This window comes from Amblyomma mixtum, chromosome 8 (assembly GCF_055824585.1).
Source record: "Amblyomma mixtum isolate Tamu chromosome 8, ASM5582458v1, whole genome shotgun sequence".
In the NCBI taxonomy this organism is placed as follows: domain Eukaryota; kingdom Metazoa; phylum Arthropoda; class Arachnida; order Ixodida; family Ixodidae; genus Amblyomma; species Amblyomma mixtum.
Genome location: NC_143019.1, coordinates 72,419,308 through 72,442,029, shown reverse-complemented (window position 1 = coordinate 72,442,029; position 22,722 = coordinate 72,419,308). Strand labels below are relative to the sequence as shown.

General features: G+C 46.5%; 2 protein-coding genes and 1 pseudogene across 2 annotated transcripts in view; 1 reads left to right on the top strand and 2 right to left on the bottom strand.

Moving 5' to 3' along the window:
* LOC149332960 (BTB/POZ domain-containing protein 1-like) overlaps positions 1–22,722 on the bottom strand; it is a 123,667-nt gene that overhangs the window by 36,174 nt on the left and 64,771 nt on the right. The window lies entirely within an intron of this gene.
* Positions 1–22,722, bottom strand: part of LOC149332964 (uncharacterized) — a 38,692-nt gene that overhangs the window by 13,427 nt on the left and 2,543 nt on the right. Inside the window, exons 3-4 of the mRNA XM_089558517.1 lie at positions 7,439–7,520; positions 6,794–6,868 (exon numbers count right to left, since the gene is read on the bottom strand). Coding sequence (XP_089414643.1) covers positions 6,794–6,868; positions 7,439–7,520 — 157 coding nt within the window. The remainder of the gene's footprint in view (positions 1–6,793; positions 6,869–7,438; positions 7,521–22,722) is intronic.
* On the top strand, positions 4,108–5,045 carry LOC149332965 (uncharacterized; annotated as a pseudogene).

Below are 22,722 nucleotides of genomic sequence, written 5' to 3'. Positions count from 1 at the left end.
TCCCGACAGCTTAGCAAAGGCAAAGCAGTTTAAAATTTCTTTTTGAGCATACTGCAAGGTGCTGCTCGTAACTTCTGAGTGCATGCCTAAGGCAATAAACCCGTTTCTTATTCTCCCAACCATTTCTTTCAAATGCTCTATATCTGTGCATGACCTGGCCGAGGTGTATTCTGTTTCGACTTCCAGTACCTTACTGCATTTCATAAAAAGGCCTCTTTCCAGATTATTAAGTATTGATTTAGCTCTCATTTTCACACTGAGTATTGATGTCCTCAATCATTTGCAAGAATTCATCACTTATACTACAACTCACCATTAATACTACAATAACATGAAATCAAATATAACTGAGCGGTTCTCCATGAGTCTTCGCATTTCCTGAACCAACCTGCTGCTATGCAGAGAGGGTCACCTCGTCTAGCATCATCACATCTTGTTCAGGGTATGTGGGTTGTGCAAAGTAAACAACCGTTGATTTCAGGTCACTGCAGTCAAAACTACAAAGTAGCTGGTGCAATGAAATGTTAGTTCTAAGAAGGTCTGCTCGTTTTTTTTTATGCGGGCCCAAGTGAACACAGGCTAAACTGCATGCTGTTTGATGTCAGTGCAGGATAAAGATCCCCAGGTGGCCAAAATTATTCTGCAGCCCTCTGCTAAGGCACCTCTTTTCTTCTTTAACTCCCTCCTTTATCCCTTCCCTTGCATCATTGTTCAGGTGCCTATCAAGATGTGAGACAGTTACTCTGTCACTTCCTTGGCTCAAAAACCAATTTTAAATTTTTCAAGGATACTTTCAAGAACGTAGAGGTACAAACTGTACAGTATAACCATATGCCACAGCAATAAACCAGCAATACATCTGCGCTGACAGGAGCTTGCCAAGTACGCTGCAAGGATGCTATGCCACGCAAGATTTGGTGTCATCATACAATGTTACTTTACTGACTGACATTTCAGTGTACAAGCAAGAAATACCATTAAAGTATTATTGTACAGCACAACGTTTTTAAAAGATAAACAAACATTTTGGCCCTTTTAGAGGACACACATGCATAAAAGGCAACAGGTGTGGAATAGTCACTGCACCTGAAGCAGGCTCAACTTTAAACGGTAACCTTTTAAACCTTTTTCTGGTAACCTTCTCAAGTCATATTTAAACCACCGTAAACAATGCGTCGTGATTAACAGAGCTCACTCTTCCCTATTAAATGTCACTTCAGGTGTGCCGCAAGGCAGTATACTCGGACCGGTTTTATTTAATATTTACATAAATGATATAGTAAACACCAGCACACTTGCATCTTACATCATTTATGCAGACGACACAAGCATTTTTTTCCAGTCAGCCAGTATTGAAGAACTCACTGATTTCGCAAATGTTACACTTGAAAAATTCTCTCAATGGACTCAAATAAACAGTTTACAAATTAACGTTGCTAAAACAAGAGCCATATTATTTACTCCTGTACAGAAGGTTATCAGTCGGGATATCGACATAAAACTCGGTTCCGAACAAATAAAAGTCGTTAAAGAAATAAAAACATTGGGTGTGACGTTCAATCAACATCTAAACTGGAATGCCCACGTGGAACGCGTGGCGGGAAACCTGGCAAGAGCTTGTGGCGTACTGTGTAAGTTTAGAACGATGCTTCCGACTAAAATTAAGTTAATCCTTTATAATTCAATTTTCGCTCCCCATATTAACTACTGCAGTCTTGTATGGACGGACACAACTCAATCCAACCTTACCAAATTGATGCTATTACAAAAGAAAGCAATTCGTCATGTAGCAAATGCCTCATATGACGCCCATACAAGAGAACTTTTTGCTTCGTTTAATGTACTCCCTATACACCACATACATAAACTTAACCTCGTTATGAAGTACAAACACAGTATTCAAACTAACAACGAAGCTTTCCTCAACTTATGCAATTTACATCGACCTTTGGAAGTGCCCTACATATTCAGAAACAGAGAACACTGGTCTATACCTTCTTCCCGCACTAATCAGGGTCGGCACATGCTGCAGTACCACATGCCTACATATTTGAATTTCCTAAAAAATAAAAATATAGATATACATAACCTTAGCAAATATAAGTGGCAGAAATACCTTATTCTTGAAGACATATGAGTTTAATTATGTTTTTCCGACACAAACTGCATTTGTACGGCGGATGTATTGTATCTTTTTATCATCGTCTATTTTCCTGCTTCTATTATGTGAACTTGTGTACGCCCGATTATATTTGACCCTTTGGAGCTGCTGACGCGATTTTTTTGTTTTCCTGCTAGATATGTTTCTTTCATTTTCTGTGCGTTGAATTGTAATCTTAATATGTATAAATAGTCTGCGACGAGTTAACACAGATACATGTTCATTTTTCACATCAAAACTATTTCAGATATAGCACCTGTCTTACTGCACATTCCATTGCCTACTTTTTTTTCTCGCTGGTTGTAAGTCCTACATGTATATATATATATATATGGGCGTGTTCAGATAAGAACGGTAATCGAGGTCCCATGACCATTTTTTGTTTTCAATGAAATTTTTATATATGGTGGGCAAATGTGTCCACACAAAGGAATGAACCTTAGTTTTGCAAGAAGCTTCGTAGTTTACTCGGAAAAAAATCGCATGTCACAAGAGGTGGAGAATGTCGTTTTTGGCACTTCGCAAAGTTGCAAGTTTGAAGTCTCATTCCATGCACAAAATTTTTTTTCCGCGCATCAGCATTTTTTCAGAACTTCTTTATAACTTGTACAATCCGCGAAAATAAAAAATGTTTTCTTGCTCTTCCAACCTTGCGAGTAAAAAAATTGCAAACTTCGCTTCTGGAGCTATGCGGTGCAAAAAAGGCACTTTTCAGGGCAACCTTAGGGCAAGATGCCTAAAGAACTTCCCACTGAATATTTTTCTCAGTATTTTTCAGCTGTTTTTACTCACCTCAGGCAAGTTCTGTTGCTCCAGACTTGACAGACAGTTTTCAGTACGGTCTCAAAACTGGCCGAACTTCAAAAACGCCAAAAAAGTGACAACTTTGACTTGGGTTTAAAAAAAAACAACATCATCGAATTTTGTTAAAATTTGCCTGAATAATCCTCAATACATGATAAATTCAAGGCACCAGAAAAGTGTTGCATTATATTGTTTTAAAATACAAAAATAAACACAAAACTGAGTTCATGTTTTTGTTATATAGAATTGCTTATTACTGCCTCTTAGAAATAGTAGCTGTCAGAAATTTGATTTAGAACTCATTGAACGTGGTTAAATTTTATTTACCCCAATATCCGAACCATTCTCAATGCTTATAGAGCTTCTATTCGCTTGTTAGCGGCGCTCTTAATGCGTGAAAATGGGAATAAATTCGCTATTTTGCCTGATGTCATAAGAATTGGCTGGTGGCGGTCAAACGTTGTTTGCATTCTCTAATTTATTCGTCGTACGGTCAATTGGTATATATAATCGATTCTTTAAAGATACTAGATCATTTCTTGGTTCTTAGAAAAATTTTTATATATAAAAGTTAGTATTAATGCGTTTCTCAATTCGGCGTTTTCGAACCTGCCTCTATTTACCTCTGTGTTCAATGGTTCTACAAGGCACTGTCAGGAGACAAAACGTCGTCTCCTGAGAGGAACGATTTATCTGCAAGGTTTTTAATCATGGGGAGTTTTAATCGGGAGGCAATTTAAAAATTCCATGCCGCTTCATGTGCACATTGCAATTCAGAAAATCGTAACAAGAAATGAACGGCGGCAGTTCATTTCGGTTTTGCGCACAGTATATTGTCCAGCACGAAGCACTAACCAGATCACAGTCCCTTCCATTCAGAAGCAGCGGTGGAGGCCACGTAGGATGCACTGCCTTCAGTTGACTGAACCTACTTCCACAGGTGGAGCGTCTGAACTCCAGGCACTTTCTTTGCCATTTTCCATTGTTCCTTCTTCACTTCGCGAAAGTCTGCAAGCTCCCTCTGTGGCAGCTCCAGAATGGTGATGTTCTTTAGTGTTTCTTGAAATGCGTCTACGAAGCCTCTGGCAGTGTGTATGGCCTCACTTACAGGCTTCCGCAAGTTGTGTTGTGATGCTTGATGGTGTGATGCTGCGTCATGTTTCCTCAGGAATTGTGCCACTATCCACATGATGCCATTTTCACTTTGGAAAATTTTGAAATGAGCAGCGAGGATGAGGTGTTGATTGCTACATGGGAATACGGCGAGCTAGTTAAAAAAACTCAGACCGCTTCATCGTTTATTAGAGAATTTCTAAGAGTGGCCATGAAATGCATTCCCTACAACTATATTATATCTGTGCAAGAAAGAGCAATACACGAAAAAACACACAGCTGCAAGAGAGGTGCAATTGTTTTACATTTTGATTTTGCCAAAAAATGAACAGTTGTGCTTCCAGACTGAGTACAAGCGTACTATTGGCAGAAAAAGCAGGTAACCGTGTTTACCTGCGTTGTCATGTCAAGAAAATCGACTGGTAACTACGCCGTTAATTTCGACGGTATGTCTCATGATTCCGCTCATGCATGCTTGGCTCTGTCGAAAATCAAAGCACATCTCGAAGAAAACGCGCCAATCTACACCAAGATATTATATTTGAGCGACGGGGCTCCCGCTCACTTCAGGAATAAATACCAGTTTCATGAGCTGCAGTGCAGTGAATGTCAACGTACGATATTGATGTTTTCGGCCTCTGGACACTGCAAAAATGCTTGCGACGGCGTTGCTGGGCTAGTGAAACATTGAGCATCAAACCACAGCTTGCAGAAGCCTGCCAATGAGGCCATACACAGAGCCGTAGGCTTCGTAGACGCAATTCAAGAAACACTAAAGAACATCACCATTCTGGAGCTGCCACAGAGGGAGCTTGCAGACTTTCGCGAAGTGAAGAAGGAACAATGGAAAATGGCAAAGAAAGTGCCTGGAGTTCAGACGCTCCACCTGTGGAAGTAGGTTCAGTCAACTGAAGGCAGTGCATCCTATGTGGCCTCCACCGCTGCTTCTGAATGGAAGGGACTGTGATCTGGTTAGTGCTTCGTGCTGGACAATATACTGTGCGCAAAACCGAAATCAACTGCCGCCGTTCATTTCTTGTTACGATTTTCTGAATTGCAATGTGCACATGAAGCGGCATGAAATTTTTAAATTGCCTCCCGATTAAAACTCCCCATGATTAAAAACCTTGCAGATAAATCGTTCACCTCAGGAGACGACGTTTTGTCTCCTGACAGTGCCTTGTAGAACCATTGAACACAGAGGTAAATAGAGGCAGGTTCGAAAACGCCGAATTGAGAAACGCATTAATATTAACTTTATATATAAAAATTTTTCTAAGAACCAAGAAATGATCTAATATCTTTAAAGAATCGATTATATATACCAATAGACCGTACGACGAATAAATTAGAGAATACAAACAACGTTTGACCGCCACCAGCCAATTCTTATGACATCAGGCAAAATAGCGAATTTATTCCCATTTTCACGCATTAAGAGCGCTGCTAACAAGCGAATAGAAGCTCTATAAGCATTGAGAATGGTTCGGATATTGGGGTAAATAAAATTTAACCACGTTCAATGAGTTCTAAATCAAATTTCTGACAGCTACTATTTCTAAGAGGCAGTAATAATTAGCAATTCTATATAACAAAAATATGAACTCAGTTTTGTGTTTATTTTTGTATTTTAAAACAATATAATGCAACACTTTTCTGGTGCCTTGAAATTATCATGTATTGAGGATTATTCAGGCAAATTTTAACAAAATTCGATGATGATGTTTTTTTTTAAACCCAAGTCAAAGTTGTCACTTTTTTGGCGTTTTTGAAGTTCGGCCAGTTTTGAGACCGTACTGAAAACTGTCTGTCAAGTCTGGAGCAACAGAACTTGCCTGAGGTGAGTAAAAACAGCTGAAGAATACTGAGAAAAATATTCAGTGGGAAGTTCTTTAGGCATCTTGCCCTAAGGCTGCCCTGAAAAGTGCCTTTTTTGCACCGCATAGCTCCAGAAGCGAAGTTTGCAATTTTTTTACTCGCAAGGTTGAAAGAGCAAGAAAACATTTTTTTATTTTCTCGGATTATACAAGTTATAAAGAAGTTCTGAAAAAATGCTGATGCGCGGAAAAAAAATTTTGTGCATGGAATGAGACTTCAAACTTGCAACTTTGCGAAGTGCCAAAAACGACATTCTCCACCTCTTGTGACATGCGATTTTTTTCCGAGAAAACTACGAAGCTTCTTGCAAAACTAAGGTTTATTCCTTTATGTGGACACATTTGCCCACCATATATAAATATTTCATTGAAAACAAAAAATGGTCATGGGACCTCGATTACCGTTCTTTTCTGAACACGCCCATATATATATATATATATGTATATATATATATATATATATATATATATATATATATATATATATATATATATAACGTGACAGTCTGTTGGCCTTGTCAGTTAGGGGTGGGAGCCTCGTCAAGCTACTGAGTTTGTGGCTTTTTGCTCCTACCCTAGCATTTCTTTTCTGTTGTTCAGGACAAAAATGCTGAATAAAGTTGATTGATTGATTGATTGATATAATAACAGCGCAGTGTCAAGAGCTACATGAGCGGCTATATTTCGTACAAATTTGCAGTTCATGTAATAAGCTGAGGTACTGCTGTAAAGTGCATGTAGAGTTCTGCATGCATTTTTAAACACAGCAGTGAGCCTATGTTGAAAATATTTTTCAAAACAGGCAGGTAAGGTATGCGTAACTGAAAAAGATAATTACCATGAATGGCTTGGAGGGGTGGCACAGCTGAAGGCAGGAAGCACGCATGGCCCAGCAGATGCTGGCAGCTGGCAACTGCAGATAAATACGTCCCGACCAACAGCTGTCAGTGCCAGTGACAATGTCATGAATGACAACAAAACAAACTGTTGACTGCTTCAGAAACTAAAATAAGGTATTAATATAGGAACACAAAAAGCAATGAGGTGGCCCATGACAAAATAAATAAGGAGATTGTATGTGAAACACCCATAGACATTCTTTGAGTACATTTACATGACTGTCATAACCACATTGAAAGATGAGCTGGCTGGAATACCGCTTTATTTTTATGCATGATGAAAAGAGCCCAACTATTCGAATATAGCATGTGCAGGCTTTAGTTAATTACTATTAGGGTGCCTTGCACCAGCGTCTAATGTATTCTTAAATTGAATGTAGCACCCAGTCGACCAGTTTACCTTGCATAAATGAGAAGAGAAAATGCAAAAGACATGCATTCAATACCAAGGAGCCCGATATCTCACGTCACAACTGAGCATGATACGAAAATTAGTAGTGCATTTAACAAATTGCACACAAATAAAAACAGCAAAACATTTGTCGAGTGGTAATGCAAGTAGGGGCAACAGCAAAAAAAAATACCGAAGAACACTGGTGAGTGAGGTGCAGGGAGGTCTGTGGGTAGGGTTCCGTGCCTGGGAACAGTTCCGAGCGCGGAGAACTGCTGCCGGCAGTCAACCAAGAATAAATAAGAGAAAGTGAAAATGAATAACAAACCATCACCAATTGCGAACGACATGAAAGCGGGCCGCATAAGCGAGGCATACAGCAAAAAGCTTGAAATCCCAAATAAGTGTGCAGTTGCATCCCCAACAGTTCAGTGCCCTGAAGGAGAGGAAGCATGGACGCCTACAGTTCAGGGAAGACACAAGAACGACCTAACTGACATAATATTGCCAAATTCTGTTCCAATGGGGAAGCACAGATAAAAAGTTTACAAATGACTAGTACATATGCGCCAGCCTTCCACATGCGATCACTGTCTTCAAAATAATTTGCATGACGAATATTAAGAAGTAAGCACTGATCCGATGAGCACCAACACCGAGCAAAACCATCCGTCGTCTGTTCGCAGTTCGCCTAGCGCGAGTGCTTCATCGCGCAGCACTGCCGCTCATAATAATCTTCTAAATAGCACAAATCCATCCGATGGGTACCAGCCGCGAGCAAAATCACCCGTTGTCAGTTCCCTCGCCTGTTCTCAGCTGTCCACGCAAAAGCGCTCTCACCCGCGGCACTGATCGTCGTCTTCTACGCAGTACAAATCCATGCCAGTTGAATGTAGTAAACATTGTCTGTAGTTTTTCGCAGCGCTAGCAAGCGACCGCATAACTCTGTTGTGATCTCTGGTGGCATTTTTATTTACCACGGCACCTGAGTGAGCTTGTTTTAGCACGCACTCGAATTGTAGTTCTCAGCCAGTGCGTCACGAGCGGTGACGATGGCCTCGATGACGAGCGTAAGAATCACCTTAAGGTGGCCGCAACGAAGCCGGTATCCCAAGCGTATATGTGAGCTAAAAGTTGTTTACCTGTGCTGCAAACGTGGGCTCAGTCGCAGTCCAGCCGCTAGCTGCTCAGTTTTCCAGCCTTGCGAGCCCAAGTCGCTGGCTGCTGAGCATTGCGGGAGCTGAGCTTTCAGAAATGACACTGCCCGCGAGCGCGCCGGGCGACAAGTTTGCACTGCTCCCTGGATGTCGTATTCGTCGCTAAGCCTGGCAGGTTTCATATCGATGCCAGAGCTGAGAGTGCTTTCGAACTGGCTAGCGCTGAGGTGCTACTCTCTTCACTGTACGTTGTACTGTGAACCATGTCTCGTAGTGAAATAAAGATATGCGCGGTTTCCGCGCTAACGGTGACGTCGAGGACGAGCTTAATAAACGCTGTAAGGCAGCAGATATTCGATGCATATATGTGTGCTAAATTTGTTCACCTATGCTGCATGCAAACGTGAGAATAAAGTCTCGCTCAGTCGCAGGACAGACGCTCGCTGCTCGATTTTCCAGCCTTGCCTGCTCAGTTCGCGAGCTACTGAGCCAATCATTGAGCGAGCCGAGCTTTCGGCAACGACGCCGCCCGCGGGCGCGCCGGCCGACGAACTGCGCGCTGCTCTCTAGCTACCCTTGTAGTCGCTAAGCTTAGCCGATTGCACATCGACGCCTAAGCTGAGTGCGATTCGGAACTGGCTAGCACTGAGGTGCTACCCTCGCCACCGTTTTACTGTGAGCCCCGCGTCATAGTGAAATAAGCTCGGTTTCCGCGACCCCTTCAGGAGCAGAGCTAGCAGAAGCCAGGCGAGCTGCAATGGGCAGCAGAAGCGGCTGTGGGAGAAAATTTGTTTTGCTGTTATAGCTTCTACCAACAACTCGATATTGGCTAACGATACTCTATCCCAGAGCTTAGTAAATGGATGTGAACAAACAATACCAGTGAATTTTTCTGACACCGGCTTCAGGCTGGCAGGCCGGTCCCGAGAAGAGCGCCCTTACGCTTGCATGGCAGTGGCGCACGTCAAAACCGCCCCGATAGTCTACTCTTCGCTCAGGTTGTCGTAGCACACTGTTAATAGCGAGGGACCAGAACACTTTAGTGGACCGAGCGTGAGGGACCAGAACACTCTAGAGGACGAGGCGCGAGGGCGCAGGAGACTGAACCAAAGCGCGCGACCGACTGACGTCAGTCCCAAGACTTCTCATTTCACGTGAGAATCAAACGAGCAGGCGAGCTGCAGGTCACTCTTGTAGGTGTGAGGAAGTGTCGTGGAGCTGCTGCCCGATCGCAAGCGACTGCTGGCCGCATGGCCTTTGCTATTGCGAGTGTGAATGGACATTAAACGCACGTTTACAGTAGGGAGTCACAGAGTTCGCGCGAGTTAATTAAGCCCCTTGGTCACGGAGGGGGAGCCCCGAACTAATACATCCTCATGGGGAAGTCACTCACTGACCGAATTCTTGCGGCGCGACTTCATGTCGCAGAACTCGCCACCCAATCCTTGGCGTCGCGGGGTAACGCCACGTCGACTGGCAAATATTCGGGTTCTTGCTCCTCCGGGAAATTACAGCGCAGGCGCGACGCAACGGTTCACGCGCGCGCCCTTTCTAGGCGTCCGTGTTCAAACACACTCAAGGCTGTACTGGGCCTTAGGATTCGTACGCTGTTCTCTATATTTAGCGAGATGGTTGTGTCACTGTCATGAAATTTTCAATGGAAGCAATGAACGAAGTCGTAAGAATATATATATATATTTTCATATTTTATGATGATCTTGCAGCATGCGCGGCTAAAAACTGAAACGTGGAAACTTGATATGGGAGTCGCCTTGATCATTTATACAGGCAACAGGTCATGCGTGCGTAACATACATGCTGCCTTTGTGATAGCAGGACGATTACTGCGAGTAATCTTCCAGCTTTTTCGCCATCAGGTTAGGATGGATGGATGGATGGAAAAAACTTTATTGCTGATAAATTTAAGGTGTTCTTGACCCTTACGGGTCACTGGGCGCCGTGGTCGATCCTTGGTCCAGGATGCCGCACTTGACTGCTGCCATCGTGGCTCGGCGCACAAGGAATCGTTGCGCTTCCTCGTCCTCGCTGGCCAGCAAGTGCTCCCACTGCATCACACTCGGGTTTATTCTTGGCTCTAAGTCTGCCTTAGGGCAGGTCCATGTGATATGTTCTAGTGTAGGTTTACCCTGACACCACGGACATTCGTCTGCATATTGTGTAGGGAAAATCTTGTGTAGTTTGTGAAGGTGTGGGTAGGTACCGGTTTGTAGTCTGCGCCAGTCTACCGCCTCCTCTTTGGTGAGCCTTTTGTGTGGGGCTGGGTAGCGTTTCCGCTGACCCCTGTAATGATCGAGTATATCTGAGTACGTGGGGGTAACTGGGTCAAAGGTGCCTGTGGTGCAAAGTGCTGAGTCTGCTCGGTTGACGTACCCTCGAGCTAACTCGTCTGCTGCCACGTTGCCCCTCATCCCCTCATGTCCCGGAACCCACACTATACTATGTTTAGTGTTTTTGTGTCTTCTCGTCGTGTGTAGAATATGATTGGCGATGCTGTCGATCCTGCCTCTTGTGTAGTTTCTACATGCTTGTTTCGAGTCCGTCACTATAGTGAGGTTGTGTCCTGTTGCGTTGCCGTGCGATATTGCCAGAGCAATGGCGGCTTCTTCAGCTGCTTCTATGTTTGGGTTGTTTATCGTTGCGCTGGTTATTTCTTGCCCTCCTTCGTCTGTTACAACGGCGATTGTTTTGCGTTGGTATCGGTACTTTGCTGCGTCCGTGTAGACTACGTTGGGATTGTCGCTGAGTTCCCTGGTGAGTGCTCGGACTCTGGCTTGTCGTCTTTCATGATGTAAATTCGGATCCATGTGTCGTGGTATTGGTCTTACCCGGATGTTGTTTCTGTCTTCATTATTAATCTGTTCCTTGTCTCTTTGTGTACCTAGAGGTAGCCGTAATTTCTCCAGTAGGCGGCTTCCCGTTCTGGTTTGAGTGAGTCTGTCTAATTGCGCACTACGTTGCGCTTCTCTTAGTTCGTCGAAGGTGTTTGATACTCCCAGGGCCATTAGTTTTTCGGTTGGTGTGGACATTGGAAGTTTGAGCGCCGTTTTGTACGCTTTGCGTAGTATGGTGTCGATTTGTACAGTCTCTTGCTTGTTTAGTTCGTGGTAGGGGAGGCTGTACGTAACTCTGCTCATGACAAGGCTGTCAATGAGTCTTAGGGTGTCCTGTTCTCTCATCCCCTTCTTTCTACTGCTGATTCTTCGCACGATTCTGGCGACTTGCTCTGTTGTATTCTTAATAGAGGCAATGGTTTTGCTACATCGGCCCGTGTTTTGCAGCGACATTCCAAGTACCCTGACTTCCGTTTTCTCAGATATTGTCTCGTTTCCGAGTTTCAGGGTGATTTGGGAGTCGTATTTTCATGTACCTTTTTTGATTCTTACGTATTCTGATTTTTCTGCTGAGCACGATAATCCTCTGGCCCTGGCATATTGTTCAATATGGTCGATCGCTTTTTGTAGCCGCTCTTGTTTAGCTGCTAGGGAGCCTGTGGTTGTCCATATTGTTATGTCATCTGCATACATTGCGTAGCTGATGTTTTCTATTTCGTCCAGTACTTTCGTGAGTCCTATCATCGCTATGTTGAATAATAGCGGTGATATTACTGAGCCTTGCGGGGTACCCTTGTTTGGCACCGTGAAGCTCTCCGATCTTGTATCTCCGATGCCTATCGTAGATGTTCGTTCCGTGAGAAAGGCTTTGACATCAGGTTACTCTCATTACGTGACGTTAAGCGACGCGTATATGTGACCTTGCCCTCCTTCGTCTGTTACAACGGCGATTGTTTTGCGTTGGTATCGGTACTTTGCTGCGTCCGTGTAGACTACGTTGGGATTGTCGCTGAGTTCCCTGGTGAGTGCTCGGACTCTGGCTTGTCGTCTTTCATGATGTAAATTCGGATCCATGTGTCGTGGTATTGGTCTTACCCGGATGTTGTTTCTGTCTTCATTATTAATCTGTTCCTTGTCTCTTTGTGTACCTAGAGGTAGCCTTTTCTGCGCATGTGGTGGTGGGTACAGTATGTTGCGAGACGCACAGGTCACAGCAGCCACGAGTACACTGACCTTCAGTAGCGCTATTCGTCATGCTCGCGCCGGATGGAATGAAGACGCTCGCGTGGCTCGCAGCATGCCACTACCGCAAGCACTGCCTCATTCACAGGCACCGCTAGCATTCTCGCTGGTGCATATGCTTTCTCTTGAGCATGGTCTTCTTTCGCTCACACTGTCATGTGCGAACTGAAGGGAAGATTGATTGCGAGCGGCGCCTCTCATCCCCGCCAATTTTCGTGCGGCCGGTAGCTAGGTAGGGAAGCGAGTTGCAAACTCGAGTCGCGTTTGTGAATTAACACTTCATTTAATTCCCTCGATGATCGTCGCCAATCGATCAAAGCAAGTCGCATCGTCTTCGTGGCTCGCCAAAGTGCAAGCGATTTAACACGAAATTGGTGAATGTCCGCCTATCACTATCCCACGATGGCGCTACAGAAATTCGAGATTTTTGTAGAAAACCACAATTACCATCGACTGCAACACGACAGATATTTGTCCCAAGACAGAACCCACGACAGGTATCTGTCGCAAGACAGACCCACGACAGGTATCTGTCGCAAGACAGATACCTCGACAGGCAACTCTGTCGAGGCACGCAGGCCCTGTCGCGCGGCACGACTCTCCCTGAAGCACGACAGCACCTACGACAGAAACCTGTCGCGCGACAAATCCTGCGACAGGCACCTTCTGCACACTACAAAATACAGGAATGATGACTGTCGTGCGACAGAACCCACTACAAACACTTTTGTCGCGAGAAAGAACCCACGACACGAGCCCGTCGCACGACACAATGCACTACAAGAGAGCTTGTCGCGCGACACAAAATTTTGTCGCGCGACAGATACGCGACAAAAAATTCTGTCGTGCGTTTTGATCGGGTGTCCACACCATGTGGATCATGTCTGCTATTTCATTGCACTGTTTACACCTCGGGTCTTGGGTCGCCGGATGCCATCTGCTTAGGGCTAGTGGGTTGGAAAAAACTCCCACCTGTAACTTTCTCCATATGACCTCTTCCTTTTTGCTGAGGCCCTTGCATGCTCCAGGTAGTGTCTGCTAATCTGTAATGGCTAAGAATATCTTGGTACGTGTTCAGCTCCTCGTCCCTCTGAAGGGGCTCTCTGCTCGACGAGACGGCACTGGGGTCCCGGTGTGTGAGTCCTCGGGCCGATGCGTGCGCTGTCTCGTTTCCCCAGAGGCTCTCGTGGGCCGGAGTACAAACTAGGTTAATTAGTTCTGCCGGTGTCAGGCCGGCAGTCAGAATTTTGACTGCTTTGACAAATACCCTGTCTGCGTTGTAGTTTCGGATAGCCGATTTGGAATCTGTTATAATCACCCTGCCATTCTGTTGAGTTAGGGCCAGCGCAATGGCTACCTCCTCAGCCGCTGCAGCACGAGACTCGGTTTCCGCCCTCCCTAGTCGCTACCCATTTGACCACGAAAAGCCATCGAACATCCAACAGATGCCATGGCAACGTATGTTTGAACGTCCGCTGGACATCTGTAGAGGTCCGCAAATGTCCAACGGATGTACATAGGTTGCCTGATGGATGTCCGGCGGAAAGAAAATGGCAGTCCAGTGAGAGCCCCATGGACGCCAAAATCGGATTTTCGGACGTCCGTCAAACGTCCGGAAACTGACGTGCCTTTTTTAAACGGCCACGGGACGTCCGGTGGAAAACTATCGCTTGTGCAAGGGACGTTCAGAGAACGTCAGAACACGGCCGTCGCATGCGGTACGTCCGAACACTACCCCACGGATCAAACTTTCCAACTGGCAGACGTCCACAGGACATTTATTTTTGATCAAAAGAGGCGTATTGATGCAGTCTGTAGTGTTTCTGCAATACCTACTATTGGCCCCTTGGTCAAGAAAGCTAATTACTGAGTGTGTAAACTTAATGACTCGCATCCCACCGGCTGTCAGTTGGTGCACTGTTGAATGCCACTGGCTCTTTACAGCAGACAGCAGATCCGGAAACATGCCTTGAACACATAGCATATGTTTCTGCATCTGCTGTCTGCTGGAAGAGTGCCAGTGGCATTCAACAGTGCACAAACTGACAGCCGGTGGGATGCGAGTCATTAAGTTTACACACTCAGTAATAGAGCTTTCTTGACCAAGAGGCCAATAGTAAGTATTGCTGAAACACTACAGACTGCATCTATACACCTCTTTTGATCAAAAAGAAATGTCCTGTAGGTGTTCTGGCACACAATGAACCACAGCACTCTGGAAAATTGTCTCGATCTGAACATAAAAAACTGGCTTCCATGTACAGCAGGAGTTCTCTCTCTGCTGCTAGAGTGCACCTATGGGATATGGTTTGGCATTAAGCTCACGGGACGGCATCAGGATAGCAAAGCTGCTCCCACAATATAAAGGTGGCCTCAGAGGCTTTCAGCCAAGGGCCTAGTTTCTAAAGTAGATGTTTCAAAGGCAATACGCTTTAAGTACTTAGTTACTAGTAGCTTTGTTTCTAAGAACGGCCTGTTGTAGCGTGCATATTTCATGGTTTGTTTTTTACAGCCACATCATGTATCTAAAAAGTACATAATTTTTTTTTTTACTGTTGTTTGTTGGGAGCCGTACTGATTTTGAAAAACGTTATGTGGTGCACTGTTCCAAGCAATGTTTTATGCTGGGTTCGTGCCCAGTGTTTCAATCAGTTACTGTTCGCCTTCTCCATATTTCTTCAGTACATGTATGGAAAGGCACTCATTTCTTATTTTGGAAATTGTGCATATAATAGCCATGTGTTATACCTATCCTATTATTTTTGTTACCCTATCACAGTTCACTATAATGCAAAATTTCATTTCAGGAGTTAAATAACTAAATAAAACACCCTAATGGTAGTGTCACTAATTAGAATGAGCCAAGCAGCACAACTGCCAGAGATACACAGCCCTGAAGGACTACCATTCTCTGCATAACAAAGCAAGAAAGTGCTCTGTAAACACAAGCACCAACAGCATTTATTTTCCCAGGACATAATTCTACTGCTAGCACTGGCCAACATGGTTCAAGCTTTGCTCACGAAGGCAGAACAAAACAAGAAGGACATCACCGTGCAGACTTTTGGTTTGTCCTTTGTCCCTGAGTGAAGTACCACCCTGCCCAACAATACTCCCCAATCAGCTTCTCAAACCAGTGAACAATGACAAAACATGGACACCTCCAATGTGACTCACAGTCAACAATAAAAGTTTCTGATATCCAGGCTAGCGCGACGCTGTAGTCTGTGACGATAATAAAGAGAATGCACTGCGGTAGGTTGCTTCATGAAGGATGTCATCTAAATGTAGCATACATCAGAAAAAAGGTGCACACGGCTATTTCTTCTTCTTGATGTACTTGAGGTACCGATGTCTGTCAAAGTTGTCTTCCAGCTCTTGCTGGATCGCAACCACCTCCGGAGGCTTCTTCTTGACTAGAACAACCTGCGCTGCTGCTCTGGTGTCAGCTCCTCAAACTTCAGCGGCATCTAATAGGAAGCGAAGCAGACAAGATGGCAGATTCCATGAAGATCATGCATCTTTAGATTACGAGAGGTTGTCGTGTCCTTTGTGCCAGAATGTGCATAAGCAACACGTGCTTCAAAATAACAATATTCTCTCTATGAGAGAAGCCAACAGCCACACATACACAGCCACAGATGGTTGGATACAACTTTGAGTTCACAATGCAGCTCTGCCCACATTGGCGACTACCAGACACTATTGCTCTGAGAAAAGGAATTAATCCTTTATTAGATTTTTATGCGTAGCATATTGCAATCACTCAGTTCAGCCCTTGGGCGCGGCCGGGCAGCCACCAAACCACGTGACGCGACGTGACCAAATCACTTAAAAAATAAAATAAAATAAAAAAAGAAAAAAAAAACAACAAAAAGAAGAACGGCTGAGCATGGTGGCGGTTGCCACCGCCCCGTTTCAAAGGGGGCGCTCCCATCCATCCATCCATCCATCCATCCATCCATCCATCCATCCATCCATCCATCCATCCATCCATCCATCCATCCATCCATCCATACGTCACGGAGGAAAAGCTGCTGAGAAAATCGAGTGCCGCCAAGCAATACCTCGCGCAAAAAGACCGCGCAATATGCACCGCATTCTTGGCTTAACCAAGCTAAGCCTGGGAGATATGTTTTAGTGCACTGTTGTTCGTACCTCGGGATGGTCTCCGAAGTTCTTCTCTCCAGCAACGTGCCGAATAAGATGCAGCCGGTTACTGCCAGACAAGATAGACGATTTTATTTACCAAGCAGGTTATCAGGAGTCTCCATCTTAGAAGCACACTGAAGCCACGTTTTATACATTTTCAATTCCCCAGGTACCTATCTGGGGGAAACTTGGTTGTTCGAACATCGCCAATCACATTTCTTGACGAAACCCGCCCACAAAAGGGCGGAACATCACCCTCTCGCCACCTTGACAAAAAGGCGGGACATTCACACTCTCGCCGGTCCTCCCACGCACACATGGTCGATTTGTGTATTTTGTTCACCCATCGTTCCGTGGAATTAGGAGTCCTTTGGCGGCAACTAAGGTGATATACACATTCTCGCTGTCAAGTCGGAGCCGTTCGCACCGTGATGGACTCCCTTTCGTTGTCGGTCCGCTGTCGGTTTTGAGCGAACTTGAGAATCCAAACAGACGCGTTTCCGCCGACAGACGATTTAGGGGCCTCCGTCCCCTGGTTGCGCCGCCACGCTTTCCCACCGCCGCAGCCGCTGACAAAGGCTGCCGCAAAGGCTAGCCAGCAGTGTCTCTCGGCCGAGAAGGAGGGGGCGACGGCCGTTTCTCGACCTCGAAGGAGAGGGTAAGGAGCCACCGGCGGGCGCACGTGTGCGCGACCAAAACAATTCCCAGAACGGGGCACCGGAAGCAAACGCGTACACAAATACACACACACACTCAGCGTGCTGAAACCGGCCGTTATTCACGTAGCCCAGTCCCGCTGGCGCCAACTGTCGTCGCTGCAGACGGCGCGTCGAGACCAACACCTCCCCACAAAACTGTGCGGCACAGTCTTCGAACTTGCTGCACACAACAATCACAGGAGCTCGACGCATTGCTCCCACTTCATCGGTCAACAAGTACCCCTCGGTCCCCCGCCAACGCAGCACCCAACAATGCCATACCTCTCGCAAACCGAGGCCGCGAAAACGGACGACGGTATCTTTACTCGCTTTCGTCATTGGCGACCATACGCGACATAGCGTCGGCATTTGCGTTTAGAGACCCCTTTTTGTACTCCAGTACAATGTTGTACTTCTGGAGAGCCAACGCCCACCTTGTCAGCTTCGCGCTTAGTGGCGTGGTCAGAGTAAGAAATTTCAAGGGATTGTGGTCGGTAATTACCCTGATTCGTCCACCGAACAGCCACGTGTCAAGCTTTCCCAGCGCCCAAATGATGGCGTAGGCTTCTTTCTCGATTGTAGCCCATCGTGACTGGGCCGGGCTTAATTTCTTGCTCAGGAATGAAATGGGTTGCTCTTTTCCTTCGTCATCCAACTGTGCTAGACATGCTCCGACGGCATAATCTGAAGCATCAGTGGCCAGAATGAACTCTTTGTTCAGATTGGGTGCGCTCAACGCTGCGGCCTTTGTCAAACACTCCTTTACTTTTATAAAAGCACCCTCGGCATCCTCCTTCCACGGTATCTTCTGAGGCACGCGCTTTCCAGTCAGGTTCGTCAGTGGTAGCACCACCTTTGAATACTCCGGAACGTAATCCCGGTAATAATTTGCTAGCCCCAAAAAGCTACGCAGCTGCCTTTTTGTTTGTGGTACAGGAATTTCTTGAATGGCTCTAAGCTTTTCTGGATCTGCGCCGTGTTTTCCTGACCCCACGATATGACCCAGAAACCGCACTTCCTTTTGCGCGAAATGGCACTTAGTGACATTAACTGTGAGCCCTGCGGCCGCTAGCGAAGCCAGTACCCTTCCGAGGTGTTCGAGGTGCTCTTCCCATGTCTGCGAGAAGACGCACATGTCATCTATATATGCGCACGCATATTCACAGTGTGGTACAAGGATCTGATTGATTATTCTTTGGTAGGTGCTTGCCGAATTTCTCAGTCCAAACGGCATAACCTTCCAAGCGTACTGTCCAGACGAGGTGACAAATGCTGTGTACTCCTGGGCTTTTTCGTCCAACGGAATCTGCCAATATCCTCTTAGCATATCGAGCAGGGTTATGTACTTTGCCTGCGCTACCTCGTAAATTAGGTCACCTGGCAGGTTCATAGGAAACGCATCAGGCTCCGTTGCTTCATTCAGCTTGCGATAGTCACAGCATAACCTGACACTGCCATCTTTCTTAGCAACACACACCACGGGATGTGCATGGGAGCTTTCTATCGGATATATCAAACCCCACGACCTTAGCTCTGCCACCTGTCGGTCAACTTCCTTTCTTAGGGCCATGGGCACCTTGTAAGGGTACGCACGCTTCAGCTGCGCCCCATCTTTTAGCTTGCTTTTGTGCACTCCCCAGTTGCAGCGGCCAGGTTTATCACTGAACACCTCACAGTGCTTCCCGATTAGTTCCTTTACCTGCCTTTGCTGCAGCAGATCTAAATGGCTGAGAGTTACCCGTTCCAGCTGCTCAACTGCTGTCGTTGTATCTGACCACGCGGGAAGTTCTCCAAACTCCGTGTCGCCTTCAAATACTATGCCTACAGTGTTGACCCTCGCGTTGTATGGCCTAAGCTTATTTGCATGCACTGATCGGCGCTTGCCATCACTTAGCTCAATCGTATAGCTATATGGCCGCACCTTTTCCACAACTGTTACTGGACCTTTCCAGTGTGCCATTAACTTCCCATCGCCTTCTTTCTCCAGCCAAAGAACCTGGTCACCTGGAGAAAATTGTTTGTCGGTGGTCCTCAAGTTGTACCTCCCCACATAAGGTTGCTGCGTGAGCTCGCTACCTTTTGCCGCTTCCCTACTGGCTTCCTCGAGATCATTTCTCAATTTCTCGAGATAGTCTGCTGCTGGCACTGCCAATGAGTCGGGAACAACCCAGTCTCCTGACCACGTCTTTTGCAGTATAGCCAGAGGTCCGACAGGCATCCTACCATACATAAGCTCGAATGGTGATTTACCCGTGATGGCATGTGGCACCTCTCTATAAGCCCAAAGCAGGAATGGCACCATTCGATCCCACTCGCGTCCATGCTCACTTACAATGTGAAACAGCATCCTTTTAAAAGTGCCGTTCCACCGCTCTATCAGTCCATTACTTTGTGGGTGATTGGGAGTGGAAAATCTGGGAGTCGCTCCCATTTTCTGCAGCATAATTTGCGTTAAATTTGACGTAAAATTTGTGCCCTGATCAGAACATATGGTCTCTGGCACTCCCATTCTGGAAAATATCTGGGTGAGCGCGTCACAGGTAGCCTTAGCTGTTAAGGACCTCAAACAAACAACCTCAGGCCATCTAGTATGCAAATCAACTACACATAGTGCGTAGCGATGTCCCCTTGCTGATGGTGGATCCAGTGGACCGATACAATCCATGTATACCACCTGGAATGGTGCACTAGGCCTGGCCAATGCCGTTATGGGTACGCGGTCCTGTGTTTTCATAGGGGCCCTGATTTGGCACTGGTGGCAGGACTGACAATGCTCCTTGACCTCCCGGCCCATGGTCGGCCAATAAAATGACATTTTTATGCGCTGCAAAGTCTTTCGCTCTCCCAAATGTCCTGCCCAAGGCGAATCGTGTGCCCTCACTAGTGCTTCCTGTCGTTTATGCAATGGCAGCACCAACTGTGTGCACATCCGTCCCACTACGTGCTCCTGGTGATAGAGTAACTCATCCTGGATTATCATTCCATGTGTGCCAGCTCTAGCCTGCTTCCATGCCTCCTGCAGCGACGAGTCATTTTCCTGAGCCTCACGGAAAACTTGCCGCGCGCTCTTCTTTTTCTCGGCTTCTTCGTCCGTTCCCGTAACCGCCAAGGACGCACCCGTCTGCTGATTTTTATGCTCTGTCGTCTCCTTTTCACCGCCTTCGGTCTCTGCCTCTGAAACAACTTCGTTTACAACTGCCCTTTCTTCAAGGAGTTGTCTGTAGTCTGCGGGAGTTATGAGCGCGTCTATTCCGGCCAACAGTTTGTCTGTCAGCGCACATAGCAAAGCTGGTTGTGCCCTGTCGAACGAGACAAACGGTGCACCTTCTGTTGCTCTGAGAGGCACATATGCAAGCTCAGCTCTCACTTCATCGCCGAAAGCTCCCCTCAGCTTTATTGTGGAACCAGCTGCCTCATACTTCGGCACTAGAGCTCGCCTGATAACAGTCATTTCAGTCCCGGAATCAATCACCGCATTAATGCTTTGTTCCGAACTTTTCAATGTTACTGTTTCGAGGCAATTCCTGCCTACCCTCTCTGTTTCCTGCATGCCAACCTCATTCGCGGGAGCTATTTCTTCCAAAGGAGCATTCACTTTAGCCACCACGGCGCGGTCTCCTGGTTTTTCTTGGCCTCGTCTGCCTGCCTTATCCCCTGTCCTTTTGAGAGGGCAATCTCTAGCGAAGTGATTTGGTGACTTGCATTCAAAGCACCGTCCTTTCATTCCTCTTAAAGTAGAATTCTCCCACTGATGAGGTGTTGCACCTGCCCGCTCCTTCTGGTCCCCACTCGGCCTCTTTCGATAGCCTCCCAAATGAGCTGCTGACCCTGGTTTGCATCTCACGCTTTCGTCGAAACTCTCCGCCAGCTTGGCCACTTCGCCTGGAGAAAGGAACCTCTGATTCTCATTGACCACAATATGAGCCCGTGCCTCAGCTGCTAAGCACTCCTTCAACCTGTCTGTGACCATTAACTGCTTTAATTCTGCAAAAGTGGTAGCCTTCGAGGTTTTTGTATAGTATTCAAAATAGTTTCCCAGCCGGATTGCGAACTGGCCCCATGTCTCATCTGCTGCTTTTGCCGACCCCTCAAACATCCTTCTATATTCTGCTGCTGACAACCTCAATCCATCTAGAATACTTTGCTTCATTTTGTTATAGTCCTTTCTTTCTTCGGCTGTCAACGTAGAAAGCAAACCGCGTGCTCTTTCACTCAACTGTGGCAAGACAAGCCCGGCCCGCCACTCAGACGGGACGTCATATGAATCAAGAGTCGCCTCCACATCCTCAAACCACCCGGGCACTAGGAATTCCTGACTCGGCATCGGTGCTAGTACTCCTTTCAATAAGGATGCATATTTTAGGCGCCTATCCTCCTCTGACCTATCCACAGCTAGCGCTCCGCTGTTACCTTCTTCGTGGGACTCAGCCCGCTCTTGGGCTCGCAACTTCTGGCTCTCCAGAATTAATCGTTGCTTTTCTTTTTCTGCTTCAGCAATTTTAAATCGAAGCTCCAGCATTTTCATCTGCTGCTCCGACGCTGTTTCCGCCATGGCGCTACTCAGATCCCCCACCGCGTCACTGGTCACCGCCAACTCCTGCAAGCCTTCAACCCCGTCCGACTCCGCATCTGTGGTGTTAACCTCCCTGTCTCGCAAGTTATATGGCATTGTCATCAACTGCGCCCGACAGGAAACCAAGAGGCACTCGCCTGACTTCTGAAGAGTCGCTCCGCGGTGCTCTCTTCTTCCACAGGTCAGGAGGGACTCGCTTTGGCAGGCCGCTGGCTCCTCAGTGACGTTCTCGGGTCCGCCGTCCACGCCACCGGTCTCGTCCGCCGTCCACCGCTGCTGCTCTCATTCGCCCATCGCTGGAGATCCTGCCGACTGCGCCAGATATGTTTTAGTGCACTGTTGTTCGTACCTCGGGATGGTCTCCGAAGTTCTTCTCTCCAGCAACGTGCCGAATAAGATGCAGCCGGTTACTGCCAGACAAGATAGACGATTTTATTTACCAAGCAGGTTATCAGGAGTCTCCATCTTAGAAGCACACTGAAGCCACGTTTTATACATTTTCAATTCCCCAGGTACCTATCTGGGGGAAACTTGGTTGTTCGAACATCGCCAATCACATTTCTTGACGAAACCCGCCCACAAAAGGGCGGAACATCACCCTCTCGCCACCTTGACAAAAAGGCGGGACATTCACACTCTCGCCGGTCCTCCCACGCACACATGGTCGATTTGTGTATTTTGTTCACCCATCGTTCCGTGGAATTAGGAGTCCTTTGGCGGCAACTAAGGTGATATACACATTCTCGCTGTCAAGTCGGAGCCGTTCGCACCGTGATGGACTCCCTTTCGTTGTCGGTCCGCTG